The sequence below is a fragment of the Aspergillus karnatakaensis genome (genome assembly GCF_047715665.1).
Source record: "Aspergillus karnatakaensis strain CBS 102800 unplaced genomic scaffold BJY04scaffold_59, whole genome shotgun sequence".
NCBI lineage: Eukaryota > Fungi > Ascomycota > Eurotiomycetes > Eurotiales > Aspergillaceae > Aspergillus > Aspergillus karnatakaensis.
This window is the reverse complement of record NW_027395771.1, coordinates 204,441-217,550: the sequence shown is the minus strand read 5'-3', so window position 1 is coordinate 217,550 and position 13,110 is coordinate 204,441. Positions and strand designations below refer to the sequence as shown.

The 13,110-nt window shown below is 51.4% G+C and overlaps 6 protein-coding genes across 6 annotated transcripts; 4 read left to right on the top strand and 2 right to left on the bottom strand.

Annotated features, from left to right (window-relative positions):
- The first annotated feature begins 574 nt into the window (after positions 1 to 574).
- BJY04DRAFT_133871 (type I HSP40 co-chaperone YDJ1) lies at positions 575 to 2,273 on the top strand. Its single transcript, XM_073708536.1, has 4 exons — positions 575 to 715; positions 766 to 835; positions 890 to 1,708; positions 1,760 to 2,273. The coding sequence occupies exons 1-4, from the start codon at positions 680 to 682 to the stop codon at positions 2,071 to 2,073; spliced, it is 1,239 nt and encodes a 412-aa protein (XP_073566957.1). The 5' UTR covers positions 575 to 679; the 3' UTR covers positions 2,074 to 2,273.
- An 821-nt stretch (positions 2,274 to 3,094) lies between these two features.
- BJY04DRAFT_222456 (FAD-binding oxidoreductase) lies at positions 3,095 to 5,051 on the top strand (the record flags this gene model as incomplete). Its single annotated transcript, XM_073717386.1, has 5 exons — positions 3,095 to 3,327; positions 3,421 to 3,578; positions 3,671 to 3,775; positions 3,875 to 4,219; positions 4,558 to 5,051. 5 exons carry the CDS (start codon positions 3,095 to 3,097, stop codon positions 5,049 to 5,051), a joined length of 1,335 nt encoding a protein of 444 aa, XP_073566956.1.
- A 62-nt stretch (positions 5,052 to 5,113) lies between these two features.
- On the bottom strand, positions 5,114 to 7,058 carry BJY04DRAFT_230943 (uncharacterized protein). The gene is made up of 3 exons (XM_073719396.1): positions 6,573 to 7,058; positions 5,350 to 6,524; positions 5,114 to 5,285 (listed from the first exon to the last, which is right to left on the bottom strand). Exons 1-3 carry the CDS (start codon positions 6,954 to 6,956, stop codon positions 5,198 to 5,200), a joined length of 1,647 nt encoding a protein of 548 aa, XP_073566955.1. The 5' UTR covers positions 6,957 to 7,058; the 3' UTR covers positions 5,114 to 5,197.
- Positions 7,059 to 7,287: 229 nt separating this feature from the next.
- BJY04DRAFT_133850 (putative choline transporter Hnm1) lies at positions 7,288 to 9,316 on the top strand. Its single transcript, XM_073708535.1, has 5 exons — positions 7,288 to 7,464; positions 7,514 to 7,822; positions 7,874 to 7,918; positions 7,965 to 8,320; positions 8,380 to 9,316. The coding sequence occupies exons 1-5, from the start codon at positions 7,377 to 7,379 to the stop codon at positions 9,112 to 9,114; spliced, it is 1,533 nt and encodes a 510-aa protein (XP_073566954.1). The 5' UTR covers positions 7,288 to 7,376; the 3' UTR covers positions 9,115 to 9,316.
- Positions 9,317 to 9,966: 650 nt separating this feature from the next.
- Positions 9,967 to 11,060, top strand: BJY04DRAFT_210210 (glucosamine-6-phosphate deaminase; the record flags this gene model as incomplete). Its single annotated transcript, XM_073714219.1, has 3 exons — positions 9,967 to 10,030; positions 10,094 to 10,788; positions 10,839 to 11,060. The coding sequence occupies 3 exons, from the start codon at positions 9,967 to 9,969 to the stop codon at positions 11,058 to 11,060; spliced, it is 981 nt and encodes a 326-aa protein (XP_073566953.1).
- Positions 11,061 to 11,078: 18 nt separating this feature from the next.
- BJY04DRAFT_230940 (Zn(II)2Cys6 transcription factor) lies at positions 11,079 to 12,914 on the bottom strand (the record flags this gene model as incomplete). Its single annotated transcript, XM_073719395.1, has 4 exons — positions 11,079 to 11,329; positions 11,381 to 12,351; positions 12,401 to 12,785; positions 12,851 to 12,914. 4 exons carry the CDS (start codon positions 12,912 to 12,914, stop codon positions 11,079 to 11,081), a joined length of 1,671 nt encoding a protein of 556 aa, XP_073566952.1.
- Between the last annotated feature and the right edge of the window lie 196 nt (positions 12,915 to 13,110).

The window sequence follows — 13,110 nt, the reverse complement described above, 5'->3', positions numbered from 1 at the left end:
CAGTAAAAAAAAACCCTGCTTGTGTATTGCAATTACCCGAGCCAATGGAAGAGGTTCCAGGAAATCGATGGAAGAACATAGAACAGCATGGAATCCGCCCCGGCATACAAATCCAGCGGGCAGCGGAAACTTCGAAACCGCGAGAATTAAATATACAAGGCGTCAGATCAGCAAGGCAAGGCTCAGGCCGAGAATTGTTTTCTTGAACAGTTCAAAAAGCTTTGGAATCATCTCAGGTCGTCTTGGATATCTTTTTGTGCTTCCCCAGAGTCGATTAATTCCGCCGCTGGATCGTATCTCCGGTATCCACATTACCGATATCTTAAGACAAACTGCTACAGTTGGTGCCTGGGCCTGGTATCAGAATACAAAGGATTACCCAAACTTACCAAGCACTTTGCCATCCCCGTCTTTCTCTCACATTCAGCCGCCGCTCCGATTTCTCAATCCGCCTTCCACTTCCTTTTAACCCTCCCTTTGACCATCTCAAACCCTCGTCCACTTCAAGGCTTCAGCCTATTCTTTCAGTACCTTCTCATTACGATCCGGCGACCACATATATCCCGTTTCCTACCCTCCCGGATCACTTTTCCTCTGTTCAAAAGTTCTTGTTTATTCGGAGCCTTCTACCCCTCGCGGCCTTCCTATCTTTCTTCCCATACACTTAAAATAGATCACAATGGTGAAGGACACAAAGTTCTATGATATCCTCGGTGTGAGTATTCATGCATCTTGTACATATGTGACAACAGCTGATGGACCTAGGTTGCCCCGACGGCCACCGAGGCTCAACTGAAGACCGCTTACAAGAAGGGTGCCCTCAAGTACCACCCTGGTATGTGAACTTGGTGGATACGGAGATGGTGACTTTTCTAACTTACCTCTTTAGACAAGAACCCCAACAACCCAGATGCCGCCGAACATTTTAAGGAAATCTCGAAAGCCTACGAAGTCCTTTCCGACTCCCAAAAGCGAGGAATCTACGATCAACTCGGTGAAGAAGGTCTTGAGGGTGGTGGTGGTGCCGGTGGCATGGGTGCCGAAGACTTGTTCGCACAATTCTTCGGCGGCGGCGGTGGCTTTGGTGGCATGTTCGGCGGTGGCATGCGTGATCAAGGTCCCAAGAAGGCTCGCACAATCCACCACGTTCACAAGGTCAACCTCGAAGATATCTACCGCGGCAAGGTTTCGAAGCTCGCTCTGCAGAAGTCCGTCATCTGTTCCACCTGCGATGGCCGTGGTGGTAAGGAGGGTGCCGTCAAAGCGTGTACCGGCTGTAACGGCTCCGGTATGAAGACGATGATGCGCCAGATGGGCCCCATGATTCAGCGCTTCCAGACCGTCTGCCCTGACTGCAATGGTGAGGGTGAGATTATCCGTGAGCGCGACCGCTGCCGCAACTGCCACGGTAAGAAGACTGTCGTCGAGCGCAAGGTCCTCCACGTCCACGTCGACCGTGGTGTCAAGAACGGCCACAAGATCGAGTTCCGCGGCGAGGGTGATCAGCTGCCGGGTGTCATGCCTGGTGATGTTGTGTTCGAAATTGAGCAGAAGCCCCACCCCCGTTTCCAGCGCAAGGACGACGACCTGTTCTACCAAGCCGAGATCGACCTTCTCACTGCCCTCGGCGGTGGCACCATCAACATTGAGCACCTTGACGAGCGGTGGTTGTCTGTGACCATTGCCCCCGGCGAGGTCATCACACCTGGTATGTACCCGATTGATTGATTCCGAAAAGCTCCAAGCTAACCCATTGAAGGCGCTATCAAGGTGATCAAGGGCCAGGGTATGCCTTCTTTCCGCCACCACGACCACGGAAACCTCTACATCCAGTTCGACGTCAAGTTCCCCGAGAAGGACGAGCTCCAAAACCTCCAGTTGCTTGAGCAGGTCCTGCCACCCCGCAAGGAGCAGGCCAAGGCCCCCGCTGATGCTATGGTGGAGGACTTTGACTTGGAAGACGTCGACGGCACCGAGGGCTCACAAGCCCGTGCCCATGGTGCGGCCGGCATGGACGAGGATGATGATGACGTTCCTCCTGGTGCTGAGCGGGTGCAATGCGCTTCCCAGTAAGCGGATTGGCGGGTGTAGATGTGCCAGGGCTTGATGATTCTCGCTTATGATACCATGTGGAAGGTTGGCCCTGGTGCTGGTCTGTTCTGTTCTGTTTTACGACTTGCGATGGCGTTTGCACCGAAGATTCGGCTGATGACTGGAGATTCCTCTTTTTTCCTCTTTCACTTTTTCTTTTGCGGCATCCCGTCACCCCGCTTGCTATACATAATCTCTTCCGTTTTCTTTCCTTCTCTCTTGCTGGGATCTGGGCTGGTCAACGGGAACGGACGGAGGAAGTGTTTGGTTGAGCCGGCTTTTTTCTTACTTCACTCACGACTTGGTTGATTGCAGGTGGGGTAGTTGTTTCGGGATGGTGATAACATTATAGACTCGCATGAACTTGGGTGTTCCTTCAATATGTTCTTCCCTCTTCTTCTTATGCTCTGTAGCGGTCTGTTGATGAGTTTCGATGCGAGTTGTATTCCGGATTGCCTTCGCGAGTCCGGGAATTGGAAAGGTATATGTAGTGGCTGCGTGAGTACCCTGCCAGTTGCCCACTGCAGGATAAATCGTCGGTTCAGTCGCCCCCAGGGTCCCTTACAGTGTCTTGACCATCCAACAAATGGCGCTATTGATTCAATAGTCATGAACTAGCACAATGACGAGTACTCTTGAGATTCCTTTTCAATCGCCCCATGCCATGACTTTGATCCTCTCACCGTCAGTCCATCACCAGCGCTGAGCCTTGGCCCTCGCAAGCTTTCCAGCTCGCAACGCTGATTGAGCCGCTCGTAACTAGCGATAGCTCACGGTCTAGGTCCTGCACCGCGGGGCAGGGCAGTAAGTAGGACGGTTTCTGCCCTGCTATGTCGTAGATGACACTGCATGAATCTGCACGAGAGAAGAGGGCTGTGTCGTGACATGACGATTGCAGGTGGCTACCACCTATCGGCGCATATCTTAAACGCTCCCTTCCCCTCTTTCCTCGTTACCAATTTTAAATCTCGAGTACAGTGAGAGTAGTATCAAGTAACCGACTATGGCCGCAACATCATCAAGAGAGGAGGCGTTATCAAGTCTTCGCGCCGCAGGTTTATCAGATTCCCTTTATACCCCTGATCAAGAATCCTACCACGACCGCATATCCTCCTACTGGCCCCTTTCAGCACAATTACGTCCCTGGGAGATTATCCAGCCGCGCAATACAGATGAGGTTAGCAAGGCCGTGAAGGCTATTGTTGGTGTTCCGGGGGTGAAGTTTGCGGTTTGGAGGTATGCATACCCACTATCTAACTATACCATGCCGTATCCAGGGCTAGGAATAGGGAGGGTATAACTGTGCTGATTCGCGAAATGGCATTATAGTGGCGGTCACATGGCCTGGCCCGGCGCAAACAATATCAAAAATGGGATCACGATTGATCTAGGACTGCTTTCTGGTGTGAGCTATGATGCTGAGACGGAAGTTGCGTCGTTGTATCCGGGGGCGATCTGGGCGGATGCTTATAGGGAGTTGGAGCAATGTATGTTCTGTGGTATACTTTCTGGACTTGAGATTGCAACTGAGTGTCCTTGTTCTCATCATTGTATGGTACTGATTTATGGAATACTGCAGATGGGAGAATGTTTGCCGGCGGCCGTGATGGCAAAGTCGGTATTGGCGGGTTGATACTCGGTGGTGGGAAGACATTCTATGCCTGTCGAGTCGGTTTAGCTTGCGGTAAGCCTTAACCTAACCACCCCTGACTGAGCTCTTTTCATTTCCATTACTGTTTTCGTGGTCCTGGTATAGGCTGATCGGGGCCGAGAATGCATATAGACCAAGTAATAAACTACGAACTCGTCCTCGCCAACGGCACAATCATCAACGCAAACAGCTTCACAGACCCAGACCTTTTCCTCCCTCTGAAGGGCAGCGGAAATAACTTTGGCATCGTCACTCGCTTCGACATGGTGACTTTCCCCGCGGAGGACGTCTGGGACTGTAACTTGGTCTGCAGCAAGAGATCAACGCGGGGGATTGGGGAAGCTCTCTTGCAGTTTACGAAGGGGTTAGAGGAGAAGCCCAACGACCATATTCTGGCTATGTGGATTCACCTCCCGGGGGCGAAGGAGCATGTTGTTATCCCTGAATTGATGATTCTAGATGGGGTTGAGAAAGCCGGTGAGTTTGAAGGGGTTTCTTGATATTGAAGAAGAAAAAAAAGCGAAGAGGACTTCGATTGCAACTAAGTTGGAGGGATTTACTGTGTCGAGTGAGAAGTTGACACTGTTATCCCTACCAGATAGATGGCAGAGGAGAGCACCTTCTATTCGCTAGTAAGATTTTATTCCCTCAGATGTATTACTTGAGCTGTTCCTCGCACCTTTTCTCACGTCGTTTCTCGCACCCTTCCTCACACCATTCTATAGGGCTGACACTGCAATTCTAGAGTAGAGGAGAGGTTATAACCCAGGTCATGCAAAGCTGACACATCTCAACCCTGCAGTCCCTCATCCCAGACTCAAACTTCTACCTCTCCATGGTCCTTCAGCCGCTACCGACCTCATTCGGAAAACATTCTCTAGCTAGAGGGGGCAATATGCTCGGTCTCGAGAACATAAACCAAGATTGCATCCTGCTTGTTTGGGCCGTTGAGTTAGATAGTTCTGAGTTGAACGAGAGAGTTGTGGCGGCGGCATTGAAGCGGGCTATTGAGGAGATCGAGACATTTGCTGAAGCAGAGAATGGAGGGGAGGGAGTTGGATCCCGGTATTTCAATCATTGTTATGGGGCGCAGGATCCGTTGGGGTATTATGGCTGTGATAAGGTGGAGTTTATGAGGGGCGTTGCGGAGAGGGTTGATCCTGAGGGTGTTTTCCAGGAGAGCGTTTCGGGGAGGTTTAAGATCTCGAAGGCGAGGGGTCATTGGATATTAAGGGGAGGTAGAGATGAAAAGGGAGTGAGAGTGAGTAGCACTGTCCAGAATAATGATATTAATGGCGACTATACCTAGGTAATTATGCTGTGGTTAATGTCAAGCCGATAACTCTCTGCAGCGGGACAAGGAGTATCTTCAGATAGCCGATGGATATCCAAGCTAGCACCCTGTAGGGAGTATATATGCATCACAACCTGGAATCTACCCGTACTTCTCTTCATTTACCTAAGCTCAAACCTGAAATGGACACTCGGAATCTCAGTGCTACCCGGCGGCATGGAGAAGGTAACATTCCAAAACTCGAACCCACTAAGCATAAGTCATTAGCAAAACCTATCCAACGAGACAAGATAAAGCAAGGTATAGCACTCACTGAATGATATCACAAGACCCCCCAACAAGCCCACAGAAGGAGTTCTCAGGGACTGGATTGACACTACCACCAACAACCTCAACATTAAGACCGTCGACATCTTCAAAACTCGTAATATCGCGCTTCGCCTTGAGCGGATTAGAAGCAAGAACGAAAGTAAGTGTGCTCGAGGTATTTCCAAGAGGATAAGTCAAGTTGAGCGCGTAAGGAGCCACCTCAGCCTGTAATGCCGTCTCGGTAGGGTAGAGGTTAAAGTAGCCGACGGAGCCATCAGACCGGAGCCACTGGACGACAGAAGGGCTGAAGGAGGCTGAATCCTTGAGGGAGCCACCGACGACACTCTGATTGAATGATGCAGTGCCTATGGTTAGATTCGATGATACCCACGTCGTGATGTTTCGAGGCTCGTGGTCTGCTGGTGGGGCGTAGGAGTGGCCGTGGTAGGTATGTTCGCCTGAGAAGGAGGAAAGGGTGTCAACAATCTCGGTTGAGATGAGCGTCGAGTGGAAATCAGAGAGGACGGCGATGACAGGCGCGATTTCGAGGTCGTCTGCGTGTGCCATTGTCCAGATTGGGGAGGGGTATTTCCAGACATTCTCCTTGCGGAGTAATGTCCACACCCAGAGGGACATGATGGCGACGTAGTTGTTCATGTCGTATCCGTACGAACGATCCCAGGGGCCTGCGAAGTTGCGCATGCTAGGGTTCCATAGCTGAGACTCGTAGGCCCAGATGTCTTGGATGACCCGTTTGGCGTTCTGGCCGATGGTTGAGTTAGTGGATTCGAGGTATTTCGCGGCTATGGTGAGTGCGTAGATCGAGACACCGGCGTAGGTTGGGCCGTTGAACTCGGACAATGTGCTGTTGCGGTCGAATAGGCTGAGGAACTCTTGCGCGTCGGACTCTCCTGCTGCGGAGATGTTGGCGTCGTTGAGCTTGTGGCCGACCCATGAGCCGGCGACCGTTCGCATGAGCCAGGCGTTGGAGTATGCAGGGTAGAGATTGTCGTCGTCAACACCGCCGACGCGGTAGCTGTCACCTACTGTGCTGTTGTAGATGCTTTCGAGAATGAGGTCTTGGATGTCTGTTGGTAGTAGATTACGGAATTCCTCGTAGATAATAATCAGAGCAGTGCCGATGAAGCCACGCCAGTTGGGATCCCAGGTGTTGTAGATCTGGGATTCGTTAGATTGTGTGTGTCTCGCTGTTGGCGAAGTACTTACCACTGCAGGATACTCTGGGGTTCCCACTGTTGGTTGCTCCGGGTAGACTGTGTAATCTCCGTACCACTGCACGGAAGTGTTCTTCTCTTGATCGCCGATAACATTCTTGAGGATCTTGACTGCTTCGTTGACGTCGTTGTCTTGATTACGTTGAAGAAGCCCGACTGAGTACCAGACTGTTGATCGGGTTTCGTGGGCCCCGGCTGCAAGTGGGTAGTAGAAGTAGCGGAGGTATGATGCTGACGGATCATAGATAGCATTCTGTATCGTCATAGACTCGTTGAAGAGAGCCTCTGCATTGTAGCCCAACTTGGCTGAATTCACGCCGGTGGCACATAGCAATCCGAGGCTCAAGGCAGTCGGCCAACTCACTCTCGACAGCATGATTAGGGCAAAGAAGGATTATGCCGGGATCCTCAGCAGACCTCCGCGAGGGAGCATTTAACAAAGCCATTGCGTGACATTACCCCAATTCTCTGTGGGGTTTGCGGAGCAAAAGATGTCGACTATCTACAAAGCAGCAAAGATTGCCACCAACATGGTTTCTCTCTTCCGGCGAAGCCCGGCCAACTCCGGAGACCCTATCATTCATTAGTAGCTAGTTACTTGTGCATATCTGGGGAACAAGAGGTCGGTCCACTTTGCTGCTGATAAGGCTTGTTCCCACATTCTCCAATCCCCAGGCGAGGCTAAGCTCAGCCCATCAACTGCTGGCGTTCATAAACATTCCGTGCCCTGTCATGCATGTGCCGCTTTTCTTACGCTACACAGAATTCACCGGTCTGACAACTCCACCTCGTCAAAATGGACGAGATCATCTCCAAAGACCCCGTCGTTCAGACAAAGGATGAGTCGGTGATGGATGCGGACGAGCTGAGATTGGCTCAGATGGGTGCGTTCTCTCGTTTCTCCCTCGGAATGGCCCATAATGACTTGAGCAGGCCACACACAAGAACTGAAGCGTCACTTTAGCATACTGTCGCTGATCGGCCTTGCCTCGACGACGACGATCTCTTGGACCGGTCTTGGATTGAGCATCGTCACCGAAATTAATGCCGGTGGACCGAGTGCCATCATCTATGGCTTCATCCTCGTGACGATCATGCAATCGTTCCTCGGGGCGTCGCTGGCAGAATTCGTCTCCAGCTATCCGACTGAAGGAGGCATGTACCATTGGATTGCTGCTATTGCACCGAAGAGAATGAGTGCGTTTCTCAGTTTTGTTACTGGGTGGTTTACCGTGTCTGGGTGTGAGTTGAGCCTTAAAATATCCCAGCTGAGTCGCCGCTGATACCTCCCAGGGATCTTCACAACAGCATCAACAAACCTGATCTTCGCCCAAGTCGGTACGCAACACTCTTCCCCTCAAATAAACCCATCTAACCCCACCAGTCCAAGCCCTCTACACCCTCTACCACCCAGACCTCTCAATCAAAACCTGGCAGACCTTCATCATCTACCAGATCCTCAACATCCTGACAGCCTCCGTCGTCCTCTTCGGAAACAAATTCATCCCAGCCTTGAACAAATTCTCCCTCTTTTACCTGCAAATCGGCTGGCTCGTCGTCCTCATCACAGTCGTCGCCTGCGCCCCAACCCACCAAAGCAGCACCTTCGTCTTCAAAACCTGGGTCAACAACACAGGCTGGAACAGCAACGTCATCTGCTTCATCACCGGCCTCGTAAACCCATTATATAGTCTCGGCGGCCTAGACGGTGTAACGCACATCACAGAGGAAATGCCAAACGTAAGCTACCCCATCCCACCAAAACCATAGACTTTGATACTGATAACCAAAAAACTCAGCCCTCCCGCAACGCCCCCCTCGCTATCGCAATAACCCTCACAATAGCATTCACAACGGGCCTAACCTACCTCATCGCCCTCATGTTCAGTGTGCAGGACTTCGCCGCCCTCTCAACAACCCCCACAGGCCTCCCCCTCGCCGAACTCTTCCACCAAGTCACCGAGTCCGCCGGCGGCGCCTTCGGCCTCACATTCATCCTCTTCATTGCCCTCGGCCCCTGCGTCATCTCCTCTCAGCTCTCCACCTCGCGCGTCCTCTGGGCTTTCTCCCGCGACGCAGCCCTCCCCGTTTCTAACCTGTGGAGCAAAGTCAACCCCCGCTTCGAAGTCCCCTTCAACGCGCAACTGCTCGTCTCAGTCCTCATTGCGGCGTTGGGATGTCTCTACCTCGGATCAAGCACGGCATTTAACTCTATGCTCGGTGCAGCAGTGACAATCAACAACATCGCGTATCTCATCCCGATACTCACGAATATGCTTACCCGCAGAAGGAATATGCATAAGGGCGTGTTCCATATGGGCGGTGTTGTCGGGTGGGTGGTGAATGGGGTCACGGTTGCGTGGCTGGTCTTTGCGATTGTGTTTTTCAGTTTCCCGTATAATATGCCGGTTACGGTGGAGGGGATGAATTATACCTGTGTTGTTGTTGGGGGTCTGCCGGTGATTGTTTTGGGGTGGTGGATTGTGGGCAGGAGGGGGTTTTTGGAGAGGATTGGGAGGGCGAAGGAGGAGTGAGTTTTTTTCTTTCTTTCTTTTTTGTCTGTCTTTGGTGGTTCTTTTTGGGTGGAGGTTTATGGGTGGATAGTGAGATGGTAGGTGGTTTGGGGGATGCCTTGAGGTTAAGGATGAGGAATGGGAGTGCCTGGGTGCTACTTGGTGTACGCTGAATAGCTATGATTTTTTACTTTTTATGCATGTCAAGTTGTTCGAGGTTGCATTTATCGGTTCTTGTTTGTGGACTCTGGGGTAAACATAGCTTGCTAGTGCTGGTATTGAGCTTCTAGATAGAAGGAAGTTCAAGGGTGTGTACTGCAGGACCTGGTATGTCATCTTCGGACCCCCGGCACCTCAGGGTCGAAGGATACTCTGGCATTCTTCATGAGGCTTAGATGCATATCGCTCTAATCCATAATAGAATGTAAGGCTACAAAACAAGTGATTATCCGACCCACCGTGAAAACAAGCCCTACCCTGGCCCCGAATGCCGGGTCGCGGAAGGCCACCGGACAAATCGCCGGAAACCCGGACATGACCGGTTTCTGGGTCCTTCATACCCCAGAACACGCTCAAGCTTAGGGCAGCTTATCAGAAATCAGTATCTAGGAACGGGGTCGGCTGAGGGTGACATGGTTTGACATCATCACTGTGTTAAGACCGGATGCCGGGCCAGTTTGGTACAGTTCGGGTAGAAGTAGATAGGGCGGGCCGGAGCCGGTCTTTCTCGCGCTGATTGAAGAGTAGGATATACTTTTCCAACTTTTTTTGACCTACTATTCAATACGTCCTTTGCTATACTTCCTTAGCACGAGACGATAGAGAAACTTCAGTCATACGCTCTGTCCAAGTCACAACCCACAAGCTTGCAGGATGCGCCTCATTATTCGGTCTCGACCTCAGGATGCAGCGCAGTATATTGCGGATTATATCATTGGTGAGTCAATCTTTAGTTGTTCTTCGAGGCGTACCTGGATCTGACTGGGGTTGACGATATTAGACCGGATTACATCCTTCAACCCAACCCCGGCCCGCCCCTTCGTCCTTGGGCTGCCGACAGGAAGCAGCCCACTCCCTATCTACAAAGCCTTGATAAACGCATACAAACAAGGCAGGATCTCATTCAAGAATGTCGTGACATTCAACATGGATGAGTACGTCGGGTTACCGCGCGAACACCCGCAGTCATACCATTCGTTCATGTGGACAAATTTCTTCGCTCATGTCGATGTCGATCCGCGGAATGTGAACATCCTCAATGGGAATGCTGAGGATTTACAGAGCGAGTGTGAGAGGTACGAAGAAAAGATAAAGAAGGTTGGAGGGATTGAACTGTTTCTAGGTGGAGTTGGAACGGATGGACATATTGCGTTCAACGAGCCTGGGTCGAGCTTGGGGAGTCGGACGAGGGTGAAAAGTCTTGCGCTCGAGACTATTATTGCAAACGCGCGGTACTTTGGGGGTGACACGAGCCTAGTACCGAGAATGGCTTTGACAGTCGGTGTGCAGACTATCATGGATGCGAAGGAGGTCATCATTATTGCCACAGGGAGCGAGAAGGCCCTTGCTGTGAAGGATGGTGTTGAGGGTAGTGTGAGTCAGATGTGCACACTGTCTGCTTTGCAAATGCACCAGCATGCTTTGATAATCGTGGATGAAGATGCAACAGCAGAGTTGAGGGTCAAGACAGTCAAGGTTGATATTTTCTTTCCTCAAAGTTGACTAAGACTGACGTGGACCTGCAGTACTTTACGGGCGTTGAGAAGACAATGTTGCAGAGGGAAGCCGCGCAAGTTGAGGTCCCGACAACGCCTGTAACTCCCAGGCTGGATACATCGGTATCGAATGTTTTATGGCAGGACGGCGAACTAACTCCGGACAGCATGTCCTCGCGCATGGGAAGCCCAAAGACCATGGGCACAAAAGCAGCCACCATCCCCTTAGAGCTATCCAAACCCACTCATTGAGCCTACATGCGACGGTCGTCATGTCATCCAGTCTGAATACATCATATGCTGCAGATTGGACTGATCAAAAATGTACCATGACTGGTCTATTGGCGCCATCATTGGAAGGGGATCGTACGCGGCCTGTGGCTGGTCTGCAATGTCCTGTTCGAGAACTTGGATCCTATTTCGACTGGCCTCCAGACGGGCGACAAGGATATTACGGAGACTCGATTTTGGGCTCGCCATCTGCTGAAGCATGTCCAGATGAACTCTAATGTTTGCGAGATCTTCTTAGATGTTAGTGCAGCTTTTGCTCTTCATAGATTCACATTTCATACCATCTGCTTCTCCTGCACCTCCTTCAATCCCTTGTATGACAATAATCGCTGCCCAGGTGATAATGATTTGATCCCAGTTCGACCAAATAGTGTCGTCGTGAGAGTGTAGTTTTAATGTCGCTCTTGCAGAGAGTAGTAGCTCATGCTGTTCTTTGGGCGTTGTTGCCGTAGAACGGAGATCGCAACCTCTCACTGGGTGGTATATCGACAAAACAACCAGACGATGTAGGACATATTGCCGAAAAACAAGCTTGACATCTTGCTCCGAGCCTTCAGATTGCTGAGTAAACTCAACAAGCCAATCGTCTAGTTGCCGTGCCCAGTCTCGAATCACTGCTGTATCAACGGCGGTAAAGTTACTTGCTAAGGTCACTGCTGTAGGAGCTTCGCTTGTAAAACAGGACCAGATTGTGGGCAAGCCTCTTCCCGCAAAATGGGTTAAACCTGTATGCATCATTCGAGATAGTCGGTAAAGCTGGTCACGATGTGACGTCTGGAGTGCAGGTAGGGGTGACTCGATTGGGATGACAGGGCAAGAGAGGTGTAGAGATGCGTGCTCAAGGTCAATGATCTGCACGCCGCTGAACAGTCTGCGCCATTCGCGAGACCCTTCATCAATATTGGGCTGTGCTGGACAGTGTTCGAGGATTAGCCGATATGCTATGGATATCCAAAGTCCTGTCTCGCGGACAGTAGCTTCTGTCAAAAGCCCTGCGAGGACGATCCCAAGAACTGTTTGAAAGGCCCACTCTTCAGCATCATCAGGTGTCTTGCCAATCTCGCTACCCGGAATACATAGCTGCGCGATAGCGTTGCATAGGACGGTGGAATAGTGCGACGCGAGATCTGCGACATCTGGTGGACCTCGTACGCTTGAGCAGTATAAAATAGAAGCTAAGAGTAGGGGATGCGGCGCAGAGAAAGTCTGTTTGCGGGGCATGAAATGCAAACCAGGCATCCGGTCATGGAATCTATACATGATATATAAGCCTCAGGCTCTCAATTGAAGATTTCACGTACGATAGCCATAAGTCTTTCACCGTGCTTTTATGCCAGACGACAGAAGGAACCGAGGTAGGAGCGCTCCTTTGCAAGACAGAGACTGCTTCCCACAAAGAACCCAAGCTACTATGCTCGGGGGACAGAGCGTCATCTGAGGCCAGAGTTCCGCTAGAGTTAGGGTTTGATGCTGCTGAGAGACCAAGCTTTTCTTCAATCACGCTCAGCCTACGGAGCACGTCTGTTTTGAAGTCACCATCTGGTAGTCTCGCGATGCTGTCCGGCAGCGTAGCGGCGTTTGCACGAGGGATAAATATACAGGGGAGACCGGCGCGACGGCAGCGACGGCACTCATCAGTAGCATTGCTTTCGATCACGCATTTCATCTTCTGCCGGCGACAGTTGACTGTGATGTGGTTACTGATGTTCAAACTGAGTAGCTACTTCGCCCAAGGACGGGAGGCTACTGACTGCAGGCTTTACGAGGCCTCTGCTCGAGAGCAGCTTCAGCCTGCCGGGCATCAGGACGCGACATGTTGGCGAGCTCAAAGCGATAGGATGTGTTGATTGTTGAGCCGGCAAAGTCAGGGGAAGTCGGAGTTGAGGCCCGGAAAATCAACCGGTTTTGTGCGGAATCCCTGAAGTGGAGCCCGCCGGCCATCCCCGGCGATATCACCGACCGAAAGCACAACTGTCCGCAGCTTTGGAGATCCAGGGAGAGCGAGTTTCAC